This window comes from Manacus candei, unplaced genomic scaffold, assembly GCF_025592945.1.
Source record: "Manacus candei isolate 608988 ecotype Guabito, Panama unplaced genomic scaffold, ASM2559294v1 h1tg000017l, whole genome shotgun sequence".
In the NCBI taxonomy this organism is placed as follows: domain Eukaryota; kingdom Metazoa; phylum Chordata; class Aves; order Passeriformes; family Pipridae; genus Manacus; species Manacus candei.
In genome coordinates this window covers 27,784,114-27,805,818 of record NW_026138065.1, presented here as the reverse complement: position 1 = coordinate 27,805,818, position 21,705 = coordinate 27,784,114, and the positions used below count along the sequence as shown (strand labels likewise).

Below are 21,705 nucleotides of genomic sequence, written 5' to 3'. Positions count from 1 at the left end.
CCTTTGCTCTGAGATGCAGAGTAGAACGTACAATTTCTTTACTCAGTATCTTTCATGTTTTGGTACTGTGTCTGCTTTTGAGTGTCAGCCACTTGTTGGGAGTGTTTGCAAGGACACAGGATGAGTGTCAGTCACACCACTGCTACATACATTTATTTAACAGCTCACTCCCAGAGACTTTGCTCCTTAAAGAAAAATGGTGGGTGGGTGTGTTCTGCTTATTTTTTGTGTGGACAGTTTGTTACAGAGATGTTAATGTTTTTGCAGTTACTGTATGTGCAAATACAGAACTCCTGCCTTGTATTTGTGTTCTGTAAGTTTTTTGGCCATTATTGCTGGTTCTGTTGGGTGTACCTTCCTTCTTTACTCCCTTAAACTTGTTCTTCTCTGTTGCAATTTTGAACTAATCCAGCAATGAGGTATTTGGAACTGTCATCTCCCAGGTTGGCACTATGCCTTATCCATGTTTTGCCAAATTTATGGCAAGATTCGCTCTACCCAAAGCAAGTGAACTGTATCAGTTCACATTTTAGTTGCTTTACTCAGATTTTCTTCTAATTAAGAAGACTGACAGTATTGGGGTTTTTTTATCTTAATAGTTTATTATTTCATTCTGAAGTTGTACTAGTTCTACTTAAAGACACTGTGTAATGAACTCTTGTTACTGTTGAAATTTGTTTGATAGGCAAGATGAGTTATGGCTTCATTCAAATAGGTTCAATATGGATTAACTTTATTTTTCAGAGCTGTTTTTCTAGGATCTACTCCCAGTTTGATTTGGATTTTTCTATTTTAAAACTGGTTGGTTATGTTTCCCACTACTTTCTTCCCCCAGTCTGCAGGAACAATTTCAATGCTGTGTCTGTCTGGAAATATCTGCCACCCCCAGTCTTTTGCTTCTCTTGACTACAAATCTTTTTGTTTGGTTTGTTTTGTTCCTCCTGCCCCATTTGGAGAAGATGTGGAAAATTAGCACAAAGATGGGAGGCTGCAATGTTAAAACTGAAGTGATTTAAATCCTACAGGTTAGTATATGAGCTGCCTCCCTTGAGCCCCCCTTGTTTCCTTTTCAACTGGTGAGTCAATGAGTCAATTTGGGGGGGGTTAATACCTTTAAAAAAAAAAAGAAGCTTTATCAACCTTACTATCTTCACTCTACTTGTCATTTATATGTAAGATGATTTTTGGAAATATTAATGGAACACATATAAGGTAGAAATGAAACTACATCATATGCACATGTTTTGGAAAAGGTGTTGCTGACGTGATGAACTTTCACTAGAAGTAATCTGTAGGTGGTTTTGGTTTTTGTTTGGTTTTTTTTTTCCCAGTAAATAAACTATTTTGACAACCCTTTGTCACTTTTCTGTAACTTAAAATGTCTTCATGAAACAGAAGAAGTCGATTGTGTCATTTTAATTTTTTTCTTTATTTTAATGTACTCACTTCCATAGCATTTGTGGAAAGGCAAAGCAGTCTTGACTGATTATAGCAGTTGCCAGAATGGCAGATTTCTTTTCTTTCCCTCATGGCAGTATTTGCCCTTACTGGTCTTTTGTGAGTCTTAAAGCTTGTATATGGTTCAGGTTTCAAGAGTCATTTTGCACTATGAACTGAGATAATTCTTAATTTAAATTTAGGTTTTGACCTGTCAGTGTCACAAAGTTCAATTAACATGATTTTGTTTGAAATTATTTTATCTTACTATACAATACAATTGGTGTAAAATATTCAGGTAAATATTTATTTGAGAGCAGATTCAATTTAATTTCTTAAAAACTGCAGATGTATATGGCTTGGTTAAGACTGTGACAGCATCTGGCAGTCATTTCAGCAGGTATTTATTTGTATGAGGATATTAATATTACACACACATTCTTCCAAATTTGTTTATTGACTTCTATGCTTCTGTCATTGACAAATGTGATTATAATGCTTTCTATGTATGTTTAGCTGACACACTTCAAAATAAGGTTTTTCAAAATATTTTGGAGGCACTGAAGTTCTGTATTTTAAAATAGGTTTTTCTGCTCTGAAACAGCATACGTTTAAGTGGTTTTTAGGGAAGGATTTTCAAAATAGAGCTCTTGGAGTTCTCAGTATTTTTTAAGAGTTGTTACATTGCTTGCTCAGGGAAGGATAATGTGCAGTGTTGGGGAAATACTACTTTGTGAGCAACATTTCTCTGAAGGCTCCCCCTGTAGCTGGTTTAGTCTGTTCAGAGCTTGCAGGGAGCGTTTGGAAGGCTAAAAACAAGCACTGAGGCTACTGCTGTAAAGGATCACTCAAGACCTTCAGGTTTCTTGGTAGCGTTCCACTTGGCAGTACACAGGCTGCACTTGGAAAAACACGATCAGTTGTTGTTCCTGAAGTGTCAGAAATCATCTGTGCAGAAGCCTCTCAGATGTGTGGCAAAAACTGCTGGTGAGAAGGATGTCATCCAGCTCACCTGACTGTGGTTATCCTTCCATAAGCACGTCACTTGTGCAGGTGACGTGTCAACCTGTCAGTAGGTTGGGGGCAGGGCCAGGCCAGAGGATCTTGGCTCCTGAAGCACCTTCTCCCTGTGAGCTGCTCTCACAATACAGGAGCCTGTGTCACCCTACGTTCCAGGTGCACGGCCACATGGACCGGTGCCCCCAGGCTGGCACCGCTCAGCAGTGAAGGGCACCTTGGCTCATGTGTGCTGGGCACCCTTCTGCCTCCCATGCTGTGTTGATTCTTGCTTTCCCTTGCTCCCCTTCCCTCGTCTTGCTTGCTGTTCAAATGGAAAAAGGAAGATTTTAATTCTTCTAATACCCGCGGTGAGCGTGAGTGAACGTGTGCATATCCCTTAATGTCGTCTGTGCTAGAAAAGTGATCTTTGAGCAGGACTCCTGCCATCTTCCTAAAACCACTGCAAGAAAATGAATACATTTCTCTTCTGCTTACCCAGTCCTTCAGTGTTTCAGCCAAACTGACCTTTACTGCCATTTTCCCCCTCAGGCTTCTGCCTTCTCTTTCCAGCACTAATATGTTTTGTCCTTTGTGGCCTCCATGGGTTTACTTCTGAAGACCTGATTGGGGTTTATCTGTGCCCTTTTCATCACCTATTGAGGGATCAAAATTCTGTGCTTTGATTTTTATTTTTCTCTTTTTCCTGTTGTCTTTGCTTATGATGCTTTTGCTGTGTCTCATGTGGCAATTTTGAACTATTGTACCGACCATCCAGAATAGGGGGGAAAAACCAGCTCTGCTGACAGTCATCTTGTGTCTTTAATGCAAAGTAGGGGAGCAGTGGAGGCTTTAAGACACAGCACTCAAAGTCCCTGGTTAGCTTCTGGAAGATATTAGCAACAGAAATCATAATTACTGTATCAAATTTAAAATAGAAACAAGCAGTGCAGAGTAGATCTGTGTGGCGATGTTTGAGTATGTTTGGTGTTTTGCTATGAGAGAGCCTTCGGACTGGTGGTGGTGCCTGAATTTTTCCTGGCAGGGCCTGCTTTACACCCTCTGCTTCTTTTTCAGCTCTGGTGTGCCAGGGGAGGCTTCTATCTTCTGCCTGTTGATATCTTGTGAAATTGGTGGGGTGTTTTTGATCAGGGATGAAAAGAAACAGGTAAAACCAGGCGACTGAATCATGAGCATGCAGTGGGTCTGCTCTTAGGTCAGCAATCTCCCACAGGCACACAATGCCAACACTGGGCCAGACACTCCACAAGAAAACACTGCTGGTCATGTGTCAGTGTTCTTTAGGTTTTTTTACATAATTCATGATTACTTAGGCTTCTGAGGTAGAGAAGTGTTCAGCTGACAGTGAGGTGTGCTCTGTAAGCAGCAGACAGGAAGACTGAGCCATCTTGTAGGTGAAGTTACAGATGTGTCTCTGTTTTAAAAGGTGGTGGGTCTTGGTAGAAGTTCCACCATTCACTTCTGTCCCTAAAACCTGTGCTGCAAAAGGGGGTGGTGGTTCTTGCCAGTCATGTGGTCTTGTCCCCTCGTGGCTGTGCTGGGCTGGCCAAAAGCTAATCACGGAGGTGGTACTTGCAGGTTGGTTTCCAGGTGGATTGATGAGCTGCTGAAGCTCTCCTAGATTGCTTTGAGCTGCCTGTGTGAAGTTGCACATGTACCATCAGTGAACTTCATCTTTGTACCAGATTCTGTCCTCAATTAGATGTCCTGGCAGTGTTGTGATCTGTTACGGTACATGGCAAGGTTGCAATTTATAAATACCAGCCAAGGAACAGAAAAAAATGGCACCATAAGAGAGCAGGAGGACGCTGAATTAGTGTGGGGGGTTTTTCTCTCAGAGTTTTATTGTTTTGATGGTATGTGTAATCCAGTTTTGTAATTATTGTTAAACCAAAAACCCCTTAGGAAAATGATGATATTAAGATTTTGAAATGTAAGAGAGTCTCTTTAGAGTTGTTTCTTTGTGTTTTAAACAAATTACTTTAATATTGGAAGGGTAGGGGAGTTTTATGGTGGGTTACTGGGGCTTTTTTGGGGCTTTTTTTTTTTTTTTTACATCAATCTCTTCTCAACCTAATATATTTAGGAAAACTGCTGGCTGTGCAGCACTGCTTTTCTAGCTATCACTTCCACATCACATTTTGCCCAGTTTAAGAACAAAAGACCAATTAAAATGAAAAGGAAATCCAAAATTTTTTTCTCACAGTTAAGCACCTGCAAAAAGTATGCCTTTTACTTCAGTGGAGTTGGCTTAAATTTATTTTCTTGGTTTTTTTGTTTGGGTTTTTTTCCTGGCCTTTTTAAAATTCTTGTAACTTTATAATGTAATGCTGGTTATAGGACATGCAGTGATAAGTAATTATTCCTTGCTTATTTCAAGTATGTTCCATAAATATATGAATAGGGAAAACTGAAAGTAGTGAATCAAAAACTTTAAAATTATTCTCATCACACTTTCTGCACTTCTTTTTTTAGGGGGCAGGGAGAAAATATGCTCTTAGTTTTCTAACGTATAATTTAGGTGAAGAGGATGTATTTAAAGCTACCTCTATTTTACAGAAGGTTCTGTATGCTGTCCTGGGCTATTCCTGAAATGTTAGAGGAAAATTCTGCCTTGAGTTTTGTTCTAAATGTTATGTTTACTAAAGGATTTCTTGATAACATCTAGTTAATAATTGAAATCCCGTGTTCCTTGTTCTGCTGATTGTGTTAGGTGAAAAATTTGAGGTAATGAGGTGATGGAATTAGTGTAGTGAATTAAATGCTTGCAGAGAAACCAAAAGCCTAGGTGTCTCATGTAGCTTTATGTATGCTGTGTATATTCTGGGTTTTTTTGGTTTGTTTTTTTTTTTTTTTACTAGAGCTTTTCTGTTCTCTTGCACTTCCTCCCCACCCTCCTGACTTACCAGAAAATTTCTGAAGCATTTTCCTGGTATAAAACAAAATTAAAATTCCAATGATCAAATTTCTTTTTTTGTTTACAGATGATGATGTACCTGCAGATATGGTTGCAGAAGAATCAGGTCCTGGTGCACAAAATAGTCCATACCAACTTCGCAGAAAAACTCTTCTACCTAAAAGAACAGCTTGCCCTACAAAGAGCAGTATGGAGGTAACTTCTTTGGTTTTAATTGTAAAGGAAATCTTACTGATTCAAGAATATGATACTAATGTAGTATTTTTCACAAGTTACCTAGTGACTGAACTAATTCTTATTTATTTCACTAAAGGGTGCCTCCACTTCAGCTACTGAAAACTTTGGCCACCGAGCAAAACGTGCTAGAGTATCTGGAAAATCCCAGGATTTATCAGGTAATAACTTTGTACTAAAAATGGGGTGAGAGAGAAGGACAGTTTAGCTTCACATGCAACCCCACACATCACCCCCAAACTTAACCTTTCCTATGTGCTCTCCAGCTAAGAAACAGTAGTGGAAAATCCCCAAAACTGGCTTGTTCTGAACTTCAAATTTGGAATGATGATTTTAATCAGAATTTTTAGAATCTGATTCTTTAGTCTGTCTGCTTCACTGCAGGCAGGTTTTGGTTGTTTTTTATTCTCCTCACAATGCTGTGTAGTTGTATCTAAGTTACTGTTGGAGCAGTAAGGCTGTAATGGTGCCTTACTTACCATTTCTCCTATTGATGGTGTTGTTTAGACGTAGTTCTGGTATGTTATTATAGCACTTAATTGTGGAGAGAGTTTGTGTGTTTTTAAATAAAAATATGCATGTGCCTATATATATAGATGTGCATATACTTTTGCACACAGCTACAGTATATGTACATGGTATAATAGGCACACATGTGCAATACGTGTGTATATAATTATATTGTGTGTGTATTTTGTGTGTACCCACATCATAGATATACACAGGCACACATACCCTACTTGTACTTTTTCTCTGTGTAGTTTTCAGTCTCTCTGCTTCTATACCTTTTTGTTTCCTGACACACTCTTTGGTTCCAGGAGATCTGCTGCCACTTCTCCCTGGAAAATCAACACCAATGCTCGCCACTGATGTGGTTTCTGTTGCTTTTCTTGGTTTTTGGTTTGGTTGTTTTTTTTGTTTTGGTTTTTTTTTTTTTTTAATCCATGTCTCCCTTAATATTGTAAACTAAAACTGAGCAGTTGGCTCAAGGCTTTGGTCTGTTTTCATTGCTTCTGTTGAGGTCTGCTCTTTCTGGCTCCTCACCTTCTCCACAGTGTAGATTTTATCTTTCAAACTCTGTCTCTTTCCCACTCGTGTTTCATTCTCCCTCTCTTTGATTAACTCCTGATTTCAGCAGCTGTTTAAGAACCATTTAATCTCAGATTTATATCCTTGAAATAGCCAGAACCAATTGGACATCAGCCTGTGTCATTTTGCTTTGATTCATTTCCTGATTTGCTATCCGAAGCCCTGTGCAAAGTCATCTTGACACGGCCTCAGTTTCTCTTGCCAGTTCTTAGACTTTTTTCCATGTCATTCACTTTCTTGCTGTATTTATCATTGTGCTTTTACTCTCCTCTTTGCTTTAGTGAAGGTGTGTAGCTTTACTTGAGTCCTGTGGTACAGCTTAGAGCACAAATGACACTGATTTCCAAAGGAATTCTCCACACTTTCGCTGTGCATTCCTTTTGTTAAATTCTTGAGCTCGTGTGGGGAGAGTACGGGGATTGTTGAGGCTTCTCTAGCATGGAATTAACAGAGTAGTTGTTACAATTGTACAATTGTTACAATTTTACTTTTAAGATTGTATTCAAACCAGTCACAATCTAACAAGGGAGTGTCCTCCACAACCGATTTGCAATTAATCTCTTTCCCAGTACAGGTGATGGGGTTTTGTTATTTTCTTTCTTGAATTTCTGAGAGATTCCTCTAAATTTCTACAAGTGTTGATTGTGGTGAGATTTATTTTAACACACAAACCCCTCCCACCCTGTTTTTTGTTGGCATAGGTAATGATAGCTGTTGGAATTGAGTTGTAAGCATGAGACTTCCTCATCAGTGGAGATTGTGTATTCTTGTGTACAGTTGATTTATTGTAGAACTGTAGATGAAATGAAGGCATGGGACTGGAAACACAGGAAAATGTCTTGGTGGAAAACCATTCCTTTTTGTGTGAACTCTGAGTTGAGGAAAATTTGGTGGAGTCGAAAGAGAAATGCCAGTCAATTGGAGTTTCCAACTGGAGTGGAGGCAGTAGTTGGAAAACAGAAGACTACTCCTTATTTTAATACTGATTTCAGCTTTAGTTCTGCTGGGAGTGTTGCTATTTTAAATTTCCCTTTTCCCTGAATTACGGCTTTGCAGTACATACTGAGACTGCAGGTTACTGGATCACTCATTGATTGTACTGTACATCAGGAACAAGCGTAACTCATAGTTTACAGAACTTACTGACTTTTTAAATTTATTTTTGTCTTTTCCCAGTGATTTATAAGATATTTTCCCAAGAACAGTACATGCCATGTTTCTGGCATATTTCTACTTCTTAACAAGAAAAGATTTTTTACTAAATACCTCCTTGTAGAGTAGAAGCTATTTGTCTCCATCTTCTCCACAAAAGTGGACAAAAAAGGTACCCATACAAGACATAATTTGCAATTTGGAATTCTTAGGGTGGCATTCTTGGTCTTTGTACAAAGAAGGCAATTCACTTTCAGGCAGCTTTCCCTGCCCCTTGTCTTGGTATTACTTTGCTAATTCCTATCTACTAAATGATCAAAACCGAAACTGAATTAGCTTCACGCATATCCTGTGGAAACAGAGTGACATAACCAGATGTGTTTCTAATTTTCAGTTGTGCAGTACATTAGCACTTACTGAATCATAAATAGTTCAACTGTCAACTTACGTTAGAGCAAAGATAAAGATTGGCGATGACCTCTTGCACTTTGTTTTTATTTTTATTCTTGTCTGGTTTTGACACTTACTTGGAAAACTGGGGGGGTTTTTTAATATGAATATGCATTTTGTACTTAACCTTCACTTTGTCAATAGGCATAAAACTGTCATTAATAAGAGCACGTTAATTTTTCTGATTTGGGGGCCAGACAAGCCTTTTAAATGGTTTTGGCTTATTTTTATAAACTGAGAGGAAGAACACATCAATTGCATCCTTGCTTTGAGACATTATTTAAAGATACCCAAGATGTGGAGTGCGGATTTATAGAACAAAAGCATGTAGTTCTCTCTTAGATGCAGAGGAAATTTGAGTCGTAACATTAAGAAGCAAATCAGCTTTTTCAAGTTACACTGGAGAATTTCACCTAGTAATCACTGTATCAGTGATTTAAGTGGAGAAGTTTTAAATCAACCCCTACTTAATTGAGCAGAAGGACAATTTAAGTTAAATTGCTCACTTCTACAGGATTTTGGATAAAGCTGAGTGAGGATAGCAAACACCTGTAAAATCATCATCTTCATTTTGAAAACAGTGACTAAGTTTCCATGTAAATACTGCTTGAAAAATTGCAGGGCTTGAGGGGGTTTACTGAGGCCTTTAAAAGTATTTTTTTTTATTTCAGGAAATGCTTTGACGCTTTCAAAGTTGGTCCTTGTCCCTTGCAGTAAGGAAACACATCTGGATTTCAATTTTCATTTTGAGATAGGGCCTAGGGAGGAAAACACGAGTATGAACTTTGGAGCAGTGGGAGGCACTACATTAGTGAGCTTCCCTCTTCAATAAAGAATTATTCAAGGTCCTAACATATATAAACTTACAGGAAGAAAAAAATCTGCAGGTTGCTTATTGAAGTAACTGATTGTCTTGGGAAGAAGATCAAATTATATGCCTCAGGGATTTGTGTGTTAAAAGGAGAAGACAGGTCATGGAAGACTTGGGAGGATTTACTGCCTTGCATTTGCAATATCACATTTCAGCTTTCAATAAGACAGTAGAAGACTATCTCTACATCTAACTGGAAAGCTACCACAAAAAGATGAATTCAGAAGCAATGTCCAATTACCCTATGATGCATTTCCAGGGTAATTAGGACTGTAGAATTAACTGTTCCTGCCTGTTTGACACAGGAAAGAACCTTTATATCTCCAGTGGAAAGAGACCTTTTTAAAAACCAGCATTGATTGTGCATGTGACATTCTTTGGTGATGCCCACCCATATTCCCCTTATGGGCTGCTGTTCTGATTTCCAGACTTTGGGCTTCCCAAGTGTCTCTTGAGCATAAGACCTTTCCAGACTACTTGCATTTCATAAGTTTTACTGACTTACTGGCTTTAGCCTGGCTCATAAGCCTTTTTTTGCTTTGTTTTTTGAATAAAAATAATTTTGTAATCTGACATTATAATACCATTGCTGAACAGAACTGTTTTGGCCAACTTCTGGATGTTCATCCCTGTCTCCTTCCTTTTGTTCCATAGTAGCACTTCTGCAGCTTGCAATGAACCAAAACAAGGATCTGATTATAAAAAATAGTTTGTAGGAGGATGGGGATACTATGGGAGCAAATAGTTGTGGGCATGTGGAATGATGACACTTCCCACTTTGGTACAGCATAGATTTTTGTTGGATTGAAGTGCCATGTACCTGTAGCTTATACTTAATGTTAGCTGTGATACTGCTGTGAGCAGCTGTCAACTGCATAAATGCCCTTCTGGCATCTTGGAGGAAATCAGTATTTGGGAGTCACTAAGGGAACATTCATACAGTGGTGCAACAAGGAACAGGTTCAGGGAAAGGCACTGCAAAGTCAGTAATATTTTAGAATTTCTATTACCTGGTCTGACTGGAGACTGTATGCATGACACCCTGTAAAAACACCTCTAATTGGTTCTCTCATAGTACACAGGTGCTGGTGATGTGGTCTACAGACCACAGTTCAGCATCTTCATAAAGCCACAGTTCTGATCCTTGCAGTTCCTTTTTTCTCTCCTATGGCTGGAAATAATGTATTTATTTGTGCAGCTTTTCCCAGGAAAGTCCTGGGATGCTGCTTTTTTTTTTTCTGGTGAAATCTCACGGGGATACTGTTTTTCAGAATGTTGTTCCCTCCCATTTAGTAAGTTACCTTTCTTAAACTCACTTCAGTAATCTTCTTGTAGTAGCCAAAATCACAATCCTGTTGCTCCTTGGATTCAGATGTTCTAGGAGAAAATAAATGATGCAAGGAGCATTACATGGGTGTAATTGTGCTATGAATTTAGCAGATGAGAGCTTTTAACGCCTTGCATACAAATCCTCTGAACTTTGGCAGCTGTTCTGTATGGCTCTGCCTTTAGGGTCATAGAAAGGATCTTAAAGGTGTTGACCAAACAAGTGACCTGTGCAAGCAGAACTCACCTGCTCTGAGGATACCTGCCACAGAAGGGTCTTGTGAGAACACAAATACAGGTGGGGGTTTCCCGAAGGAACTGGTGTATGTGGAGTGCCCGTGTGCCCAAGAGCAGGGGTTTAATAAAGTGCACTCACATCTCCACACAATGACATGGGAATGCCACTTTCTCCAGCCTCCCTGTAGCAATACAGCTGGCAAGACTAACACTTCTTCTGGTTTAGATTTTTGATTTGAAAAAAAAAAAAGCATAAAGAGGAGTAAGTGGAAGAGGAGACTTTGGATTTACTGCAGGGTATTGGTTTCCCACATCCCAGGTGACCTCTTTTCCTAATGTCTTCTTTGTGGGAGACCAAGGAAGTTTTACTAGTAATTTTTCCAGATAGTGACTATTTCTGAGTAAATTCTTTCGTATTTGAAAGCATTTTGCAGAGATTTTGGCTTTGGGACTGCATTATTATTATTATTATTATCTTATGGATAATGTGGGTTAATGGAATCACAATGAAGGTAGTAGCAGTGAAAAGCCAGTATATCTGGAACATGCACAGTAGCCTACTTAACATCTGCAGTCATATACAGAATGATTCCTCCAATAGAAAAAGGTGAAAAAAATGTTTGGAAAGAGGACTTGAAGTCTGTAACTTATTCTGGATTTTTTGCCTTCAGATTTAGAAGAAACATGCTTAAAAAAAAAAGAAAGGAAGGCTGCTTTGAGATAATTGGCATTTTAAATGGAAATCTTTCAAGTGACAAGTTGGTAATCTACTTCAGTCAGAATTTGAGGTGGTTAAATATGTCAATAATCTTATATCGATTACTGTTTAATAGCAGCACCTGCAGAACAGTATCTTCAGGAGAAGTTGCCAGATGAAGTGGTTCTAAAGATCTTCTCCTACCTGCTGGAGCAGGATCTCTGTAGAGCAGCTTGTGTGTGTAAACGCTTCAGTGAGCTGGCTAACGATCCAATTTTGTGGTAAGTGAAAAGCTATTCCTCATTATCTTCAGAAATACTAGATGTGCTGCTCAAGATGCCAGTACAATAGAAAAATTGAAATGTTGGTTACAATTAGTTGAATTAAAACCAATTGTATTTTAATGTGTCTGGTTCAGTTAAGCATTATTCGTTACTTATGAATGTCTGATTGTATGTATTAAACAGTAAAACTTGATTCTCTAGTAGTATAGATACTAGTTAAACAATGTTTTAAAAAAATCAATCCCTTCAGTAGCCATTTCTTCTTCCCTCTTTAACCCTTTGCAGGCTGCAGTGGGAATTGTGATGCAAAAGAAATAAAATATTTCTTAATGTTAGATGCAAGCTTTGTATAGTGTTACTTTTAAATTTTTTTTGTTTGTTTGTTTGGTTTGATTTGATTTTTGTTTGTTTTGTTTAATGGTTGGGTGTTGGGGCTGTTTTCCCCCATTTGAATCCACCCTTCCTCTGGGTTATTGAGAGTTTGAATAAAAAGGATCTAAATTTGTAGTTGTTTATAAGGGAAAAATAACATGTTTCTTAGGCTGCTTTTTTAAAAATAAAGACTAAAAGAAAAAGAATAAAATCACATCACAAAAATGCCCCTTTTTTTTTCTGTCCTAAAGACAGCTTTGGGGATGTCTTGTCAGATGAATTACAGCTTCTGAGATTCAGTGGCATCCTGTAAGTCTGGGCTTAATATCAACAGGCTCAGACACTGCAATTATTTGCATTCTGGCACTAATCAAAAGAATCCAACTGCTGTGTGCCATTTTCTTCTTTTTAAACCACTGTAATTTGTTCACTGATGAACTCTTTTTGGAATACAGTGCATTATTTGTTCTCTGTGAATGCATTTTTCAGTCTTTTTTTGGCAAGGTGAGGAAGAGGTGGTGGCACACTTTGTTTTAAGTTTGTTATTCTCGTGCTACTAACTTTTGTAAGGCAATGCTGTAGTTAATATGCAATTAGACTCTGTTTCCACAAACACTGTAACTAACCGCTTGAATTTCTTCATGGAAATTGCACGTTGAGAACTTTTTCACTTGAATCATGAAACACATCAAAATTTTTCTCAGAAAAACACAAAGGTCAGTACAACAGAAAAATGGTTTTGGAAGTGTCTAAGTGGTGGGTACTGATCTTGGTAAAATTCGCTGTCAGACTGGCAAATCCCAGAAAAAAAATGGGGTTTAACTTTTGGTGTTACGTGAAAATGAAAGAGTAATCAGAAATGCATTAATTTTCTCTTTTGCTTGACACTTCTGCTCAGGAAAAGATTATATATGGAAGTATTTGAGTACACTCGTCCCATGATGCATCCTGAACCTGGTAAATTTTATCAGATTAATCCAGAAGAATATGAACATCCAAATCCCTGGAAAGAAAGCTTCCAGCAACTGGTAAGAGTAGTATTTGTCTATGTTCAAATTTACAGATGTTTATAAAAGTAAAAAACCCAACTTGTGAAATGGAGCTGACAATAGGGATTCGCTTGAGTTTAGACTTTAAATAAGGCGATGTGACTGAGGAGGTGGGGAGAGATCCTCTGGTGTTACACAGTAGGGGGAAATCTGAAGTTATTTCCTGTTTTGAGGCACACTTTAGGGAGACACAACATTGTAAAGTGCCTGAGCATCCAGCTCTTCTGTCTTGGGTTTTCTTTGTGTTTTGCATCACTGAAATTCTGTGGAAAAGATTGTCATGGTCTGTGGTTTTCCAATAAACTGCAAATACGTTGTTGTTGTTGTCTGTTACTAAACCAGTGTGTGTGCTGGTTATCAGATTTGTGTGCATCTTCCACAGTGACTGCAGCTCAACAAGTTATCTTTAGGGCATGTGATTGAACCTCTGATCCAAAATTCCAGAGCTATTGTAAGAATGACTGGGCATGATATTTGAAAAACATAAGTAAGAGAAATATCAGGGTGAGTGAATCAAACAATGCTGCGTGACCTTGATTAATGAAATTCAGAAGCTTGTTGAGGACAAATGCTTGACTTGGCTTCTTTGTTTATTCCATCACAAGCGAAGGTATAGGGTTCTCTTTTCCTCACCATATAAATGCAGTTTGTTTTGTGGCAAGCTGCTGGAGAATCAAGATATGGATGTAAAAACAGTGGCTGTGGAGTGCATAAGGTGTTTGAAGCTCTCAGCCGGTTTCAAGGCTCCTGGCTGTGTAAGTAGGTTGGCCTACTGTAAGTAGGTTTAGTTGATCACTCCCTTAGGCTCAGACCATTTTTGATTGTTGCCATTTTGAATCGTGTGCCTAGTATGGGAGCTCAGTATGTGATCCTTACTTCTTGGAACAAACTGATATTGGCAAATGGCTGGTTAATGAGAGGATTAGTAGATCTCTTGTCCATGCATTCAGACCCACCTGTCTGCAAACTTATCACAGACTTTTTTCCTTATTTCAGTACAAAGGAGCACATGTAAAGCCAGGTTTTGCTGAACACTTCTACAGTAATCCTGCAAGATACAAAGGAAGAGAAAATATGCTGGTATGTATCTAAAGCAGTTCTTAAAAGTATTTAGATATCTGTATTTAAATGGAAATGGACATTTCTCTAAAATTGTCCCTTTTCTTCTAGTATTATGATACTATTGAGGATGCTCTTGGTGGAGTTCAAGAAGCTCATTTTGATGGACTTATCTTTGTTCACTCTGGAATATATACTGATGAATGGATATATATAGAATCTCCAATCACCATGATCGGTGCAGGTATGTAAACCGAGAGCATCGTCATCGCAAAGTTGTGTTAATTACTACATTAATTACAAAAATACTCTGATGTATTAAATATCTACTATAAATACCCATCTTTCTTCATCAGCCTAGTAAATATATATTTTTTTGTACAAGTATTGCTAACTAAGAAGTAGCTGCTGCTTCAGACTGAAGTACCATTGTCTGCTTGTTAGTTCTTGGAACGACTTATCTTTTTATTTTATTGGGAGAAAAAAAATTGAATTTTTCAGAAAGTATATTCAGTTATATGACTGCAGCTGAAATTTTCAGGTGGTTCTTATGAAATTTGTACATATATATATATCCCATCTCCAGAGTAGAAACCAGCAGTGGGAGCAAGCCCAAATTAGTATCTGTCCCATTTTCTTCATCGTAATTCCATCTTGAGGAAGGAAATGAGAGCATCCAACAGAAAGATTCTAAGACTAGAGGTTTTTTTCTCTATTCATCTCCCAACCTTTCCTCTAAAGGAGAACCTTTATGGAGAAGCAAATAAGACTTTCAGATTAGGAAAGAAAAAGATAAGATAAATGTAAGATATAATATAATCTATAATATAAGATAATACACCTGGCTGCAAGTTGTGGTACTTGTGGAGCTGTTTGCTTTTCCTATCACTACTGTGAGCGTGCTAATTCCTAGTAGCATGATAACTGGTAGAAACTGAGACTGTATTCATGTCTGGTAGAGATCTTGGTTAAGGGGTCTCAGACCTCTTGCTTCTCTGGTGACCCAGAAGTGAATTGCCTGCTGTTTGCTTTTTCTGAGATGCTACCTATTTGCATTGGCTTGGTTGGTTGGATTTTCTGGGTTGTGGGGTTTTTTGATTGCTTGTTAGGTTAGGGGTTTGTAGTTGTTTTGGTAAGGTGTGTTTTGTGTGTGTGTGTGTGTAGTTTGGGTTTGGATTTTTTTGTTTTGAAAAGTCCCTCTTTTTGGGTATTTATCTGTTCTCCATACCAACTGTTTTGTTCTTGAGTGAGCCCCTTCTGGCACTTCTTGCCTGGGTTTTGCAGACTTGGCAGTGAGAATGGTTTTGAGCAGTGCAGTCAGATTGTTCCAGTGTTACTCCTAAAACTTGTCCCCCCAGACCCGCAAGATGTGGCTGTGTTAGTGTGTTAGTTTGTCAGTTCATGGCTGCGTATCTGAAGCCAGCATTCTGAACATCCCTACTTACAGTGCTTTGATTTGTGTTGTGGAGAGGTTTTGGAGCACTAACTGGATTCCTTTTGGATGAGACTAATTTAAGAGATGTGTTCCTGGAATACTCTTCCTGCACTCTAGTAGCCAGTGTACATTCAGTCAGAGAGACCGGGACAGGACTAGTCCAAAGTCGGTCTTTTCTACCCTCCCTGTCCTGCAACGTGGGTGGTGTGGGTGTCTGATCCTCAGCACTATTTCACTTTGTAGTACCACTGTTGTTTGGCTACAGTGCTTGCTAATGGAGACGTGGCTGTAGACAAATAACAGAACGCCCCTGACTTCTGTTTCAGATGGGGGATGACAGTAATAGATGCCAGTACAAATAGGGCAAGTTGTATTCATGAAGTGTTTAAAATCCAGAAGAAACTGGATCGGCGCTGTCCTAAGATACAAAACTTCTCAGTTACTTCATGACACTTGAAATGACATCTTTGATACATGGTTAGACTTCTGCATGTTCTCTGGCTCCTTTTAGGTTTTGAAAAGTCCTCTGCTTTCCCTTCCACTGGAATTAACTGTTTTTCTGAATAACTTAAGTTATCTTAACTACAGTCCTTTAAAAGCCAGGGATCTGCATTGTGTATTTTTGTAACAGAATAGCTATCTTGGGGAACAAAACCTCCAAGAGGAATCCAGAAATGCTGGATGTATTTATATTTCAGTTTTTGGCACTGCTGACTTCACTTCCTCAGACTTTCTCCACTGTATGGTGAGTGACATTGTAGAGAGAGTCAATTTTCTTTTGTCTGGAAAAGAAAACAAATTAAAGTGAACCACTAAGCCTTGGAGAACTACCTCTTCTCTGTTCAGTCTGACATGCTTTTCAGAATGGTAGGATTAAGGCAGCACCAAATCTCTCTGCAGTTCTACTCAAATTTCTTTAATATTTCTTCTGCTGACTTCTGAAGAAGCACAACATTATTAGAAAGGCAGCTTAACATACCTTGAGCTCACAAGGAGCTTCTGCTTTCACACATAAGCAAAATGTTCTTACAGAATAATGCCTAGTATTCTAGGTTTGTTGTCCTGTTTAATTTTGGGGCTATTTATTTCTTCCCTTAAATCCAGGGGAAGGAGTTAGTTCAGAAGGAAGCCTTTGGAGGTATTGTTAGTACTGGGACTTATCTGAACTGTCAAGTAAGGAACAAGAGTAGAGGTTCTGAAAGGAAATTGTTGCATCTGGTTCAGTGGACAGAAATACCTATGAATTTCTTAAAAGAATTTATTTTCCAGAGTTGGAGAGGGGATGTGTGTTCAGTGCAGGAATATCCATGGAGTGCTCATCGCACTCAAGACACAAAGTCTCTCAATGGACTGAATTTCAGCAGTTGACAGACATGTGTCCCAATATGAGAATTTTCACTAAATATGTGTGGTTTTCTATGTTTTAGGAGCTACAGCTTTCTTTTTTTGTGTCTCTTTTATTTTTATTTGGCTTAAATAATGTGCGAGTAAGTAAAAAGGGATTATCAAGGGATTTTTCAATCAAGAAACACATTAGTAAAAACAATGAGAATTATTATTGTGATTGTAAGGGTGGAAAAATCTAAAATGGTAAGACTGTCGTAATTAAATATGTTTTTACTTTAGAGTGCAAGAGTGCTTTCACATGCTTGAGCTCTTTCTTAAATACCCATTCTGCATCTTTGAATTTTGAAAGTTGTATTTTGGACTAGTTTAGAGCTGTGTTCTTTGATGAAGATTTTGCAGACTGCAAGTTCTAAAAGGGTATCTCTATTTTTTGCCTGGTAAAGTTGAACAGGGTTACAATTACTTCCTGCAGAACGTAGTGGATTGTCTTTTAATGCACTGAAAATTGAAATTGTTTTATTCCTTTTGAGGAATTAAAGAATTATGAGGCAACATCCAGTTAGTTTATAATTCTTTAGACAGTCCCTTATTGTAGGCTTTCTGTTACATCATTTCTAAATGATCCATCTTGGTCCTTAAGCTGAGTATGAATTCTGATCCCATGGAACACAACTCCCTTAGATTTCAGCAAATAGACTTCTTGGGAGCTGCGTTTTGCTTACAAAATTAGTAGTCCTCTTCTTCCTTTTCCGATTCTTATACTGGTTCATTTCTTCTAAAATGGTCTAAGCCAAAAGCTGAAATAGAGATACTTCTGTGAGTGATGATTTTGCAAAGATTCAGTAGGATATTGCAGAGAATTTTATTGGTGCATTTAGAATGAAACCAATGCTCAAGGAAGTCTTCAGTCTTTTCCCAGGGGGGGTCTCAGTGCAGTGGTCTTACTAACTGGCATATTCCATGATGGGCATTCTGGGACCTCCCAGACTCAGAGGCCTATGGAGTAACTCGTGTGCTGAGAGGAAGGAAATACCTGTAGAGAATGTGACCCAAGTGCATTCCAAACACCTACAAACAGAATTCCACAAATCTGTTTTATTGTGTTTCAGAGCATCCAGTGTAAAGTGCAATTTTTCTGTGCCACTTTAAAAGAGAACACAATTCTGATATTGATTTATGGCTCTTATATCCTGTTAGGGCCTCTATTTTCTAGTTTTGGTTCACCTGCAATACTGTGGTGCTGTTCTTTTTCATATACTGAAATACACTTGTATATACCAGTGCATTTGCACCATGTTGAATATATAGAAATGTTATCAAGCCACAGAAAGATGTTTTGTATGATGACAGAACTCCTCATCAAAGCCTCTTTTAGTTATGTAGTACTAAGTGAATAGTGGTATGAAGAAGAGCTAGACTACCTTAAAATATTTGCAGCTCTGCAGTAGTGAAAGCAGAGATCAGGCTTTTAGATAGTGAGAACAAGCTGGATAATGATATAAATGTTGCTCCATTCTGACTGACACCTTTCTACCAGAGAGATAAAGAACAGGACATACCACTTGTCTGTACTAGTGTCAACAGACAGCAGAAAAGGATCTGCTCATGAGAAATCCTGTGCGTAGCCTCTTCAATAAAATACAGAATTTAGGGCAAATACCCGGTCGTGTTTGTGTGTCTGGGGTGTGGAATGATTTGAGATTGCTCTCAGATAAGTTACCTGCTATAGAATGTGAAACATTATATGTTATGCATTGAGGAAGGCTGCTTCTAACTGGCATAGTTAATGTGCAGGTTTGAATTGGATGAACGATCTTGCCTGTGAATGAGCGTCATTGAATTGATTCCAGTGCAAGGTTGTTGTTAACTCGTGCTCCCTCTGCCGGCTCTTGCCATCCCAATGTAAACATCGCCTGCCTTTGGATTAAGGATAAAGAATCAAGCAGAGCCTCTCTGGTAGCACAGGAGATCAAATGGCACATTATGGCATCTTGCAAGTGAACCAGTCTGAAACCTTCTGTACATACTTGCAGTAGTGTAGTTCAATCCAGTTTAATAAGATTTTTTTTTTTCACCCCTGAAGAATAATGAGGATATCAGTTCAAAACTCTGAATCCTACATTTGAGAAGTATGGGAAGAGGTCACTTGTAGGTCGTGAGCAGATTACTAAATAGTGGCTCAAATTAGTGATGGAATATATGTTTTTAGCTTTAATAAAAGGGTTTAGAATACCAAAATAAATTGTGCTTGGAACAGAATTAAAGTGCCTCTAGCCTAATGCCTCACGCTTAAACTGCTAATTCAGTTAATCATAAGTAGTAGTCAAAAACTAGCTCTGTACAAGAGAAGGTTTTTCTCCTGGTACTGCACAGTAAATTAGTGCCAGATTGTCTTAGTTAAAGACCAGTTTCTTCATTGTCTTTGAAACTTCCTTGTTTAAGATTCTTCTTACATGAAGACTGTTTATATGCCAACAATAGCGTTAATTTCCTTTGTTACTTTGAACAGAATTCTGTAAATCTTTTGAGGATTTTTTTTTCCAGTGGCATAAACTAAGACTTACTGATTGTTTTCTTTACAGCACCTGGAAAAGTAGCAGATAAAGTTATAATAGAAAACACTAGAGATTCCACCTTCGTTTTTATGGAGGGTTCTGAAGATGCCTATGTTGGATATATGACAATCAGGGTAAGAATCTCAAACTTCAGCAGCTCTTTTAAAAGTTTTAAGACCCGAGCAATTGAATGTAACATTTCTGTGTTTTCTTCCTTTTTCAGTTCAACCCTGATGACAAATCTGCTCAGCACCACAATGCTCACCACTGCTTAGAGATTACCGTGAACTGCAGTCCAATTATAGATCACTGTATTATTCGAAGTACTTGTACGGGTTAGTGGGCTTTTTGTCGTTTGAAGAAACGCACAAATTGAGTATGGTCACTGTTGGAATATTTCACTTTCTGATGCAGGTGTTTAATACATGTCTGCAAGCCTTACTTGCCTTGAAATGGCACTATTAGCGACTTCTTTGTGTCCAAAACCTTTGGTCTTCTATTTGAATCCGTTTAGACTCTCTGGGCAATTGGTTTAAAACCTGAAAAGTGACAGTTTAAGTAAACTTACTTGGTTTTAGTATTTTTAATTGTAGCTGGCAGGAGGGGGCATTTGAAGGGGGTACACGTGGGATGTGTACATGAGGTTTGTTGTGATATTCACTACTGGGATTGATGGCATTAAACAGTCATGGGATGTAAATGCTAAGTTGAGTTCACTTTCCTCTTGAGTGGAATGATTGGACATAGAGTATGAGTACCTGGCTATACAGGCAGAAGTGTTGAAAGACAGGCAGAAGTGTCACCGTCAGAGACAATAGGGAATTTATACCACCTGATTTGGGAAACATTAGTAGTTGAGATTCAGGGAAGAACTGGTTGGAATCTGTTGAAGTGAGAAGCTGAATGGCAGTTTAGTCATTGGCAGGGAGACACAACAGTTTGTAATCACTAGACACGAGACGTGTTTGAACACAACCTGATAAATGCAGTTGGAGTGTCAGAAAGAAGTGGTTTGGGAGAATTAAGATACTGAGTCTTTGCATGGAAATGGCAGTATGAACTTAAATCAGCAAGTTCAGCTAGTGAAAGGGAATGGATCTGTGCAGCAGGCTGTGCACAGAGGTTGCTCAGCTCAACATAAAGGCGAGGAAAAAAGATCTTCAAACTAGATAGAAAAACTACACTTTTCTGGTACAACCTGTGAAGGAGAGAATGCTGCAGGGAACCACAATGAGAGTGGTAGAAGGATTCCTTGTTTGTGCCTTCTGGAGAAAGATGGGCTCTTTCTTGGAGGTTTCAGGCTATAAAACACTACCCTTGGTCATCATCATCTGTTTTATTGAAGGCATATCAGCAAATATATGGAAGTATTAAAAATAGCAAGAGAGGAACAAAGGACAGGAACTGCTCTCAGTATTTCAGTGTTAATGCTAACTACTGGGAAATTGAAGTATATGAAGAAAATTTATTCTGGAACTTCATATATAGCAATATTGGGGACCTTGACAACAAATGAATTAGATTAGTTTCTTGAACCACATGATTATAAAAGAAGTTTGAAGAGCTGCATGGCTTCATATTGAAACGTACTTACAAATATGCTAGTAGGTCTTGATATTTTGGTGAAAGTTGTTTATTAAAATTAATATTTGATGTTTTTTATGAACACTTTTCATTATGGAAGATTTTCTGAGGATTTTGGACTTTTGCCCCCTTCAAGACTCTAAGTTTCTGAATGTTTGCTGTATTGAATTGTTGCTTCTTTTCTCCAAAGTTAAAATTTCTGGTCAATTTTGGAGCCTGTGTGGAGGCTGTACTATCATCACTTATTGATTATTAAATTTTATTGACTTTTAAATCCTACCAAGCCTTGCTATAACCTATTCAGAAGTATTGAGTGTGTGTAAAAAGGGAGAAAAAATGGCAGTCCGCCAGAAAAGGCATTTACTGTTTCCAGATCATTGACATCTCTGAAATACTGATCCATAAGCATTCAAAATCTTTCCTAGCACGTTTGATATCCTTTCTGCAGATCTCCTAATTGCATTAAAGCATATTTCTACATTATGTCATATATAAAGGTCTTAATGTATGTAACATGTAGAGATACGAGCTATGTAAGTGCAAGGGATTTTAGCTGGAAGTCTCCTGCTGCCAGTCCAGAGCATCTTTAAATA

General features: G+C 38.2%; 1 protein-coding gene across 2 annotated transcripts in view; it reads left to right on the top strand.

Annotated features, from left to right (window-relative positions):
- The window catches only part of FBXO11 (F-box protein 11), a 72,183-nt gene that overhangs the window by 30,067 nt on the left and 20,411 nt on the right, over window positions 1–21,705 (top strand). Inside the window, exons 2-9 of one of the 2 annotated variants that reach the window (XM_051783688.1) lie at window positions 5,439–5,566; window positions 5,685–5,766; window positions 11,567–11,708; window positions 12,982–13,111; window positions 14,129–14,212; window positions 14,303–14,435; window positions 19,556–19,662; window positions 19,752–19,863. In XM_051783688.1, coding sequence (XP_051639648.1) covers window positions 5,439–5,566; window positions 5,685–5,766; window positions 11,567–11,708; window positions 12,982–13,111; window positions 14,129–14,212; window positions 14,303–14,435; window positions 19,556–19,662; window positions 19,752–19,863 — 918 coding nt within the window. Of the gene's footprint in view, window positions 1–5,438; window positions 5,567–5,684; window positions 5,767–11,563; window positions 11,709–12,981; window positions 13,112–14,128; window positions 14,213–14,302; window positions 14,436–19,555; window positions 19,663–19,751; window positions 19,864–21,705 lie in introns of both variants that reach the window. The other variant, XM_051783687.1, reaches the window with a different exon arrangement.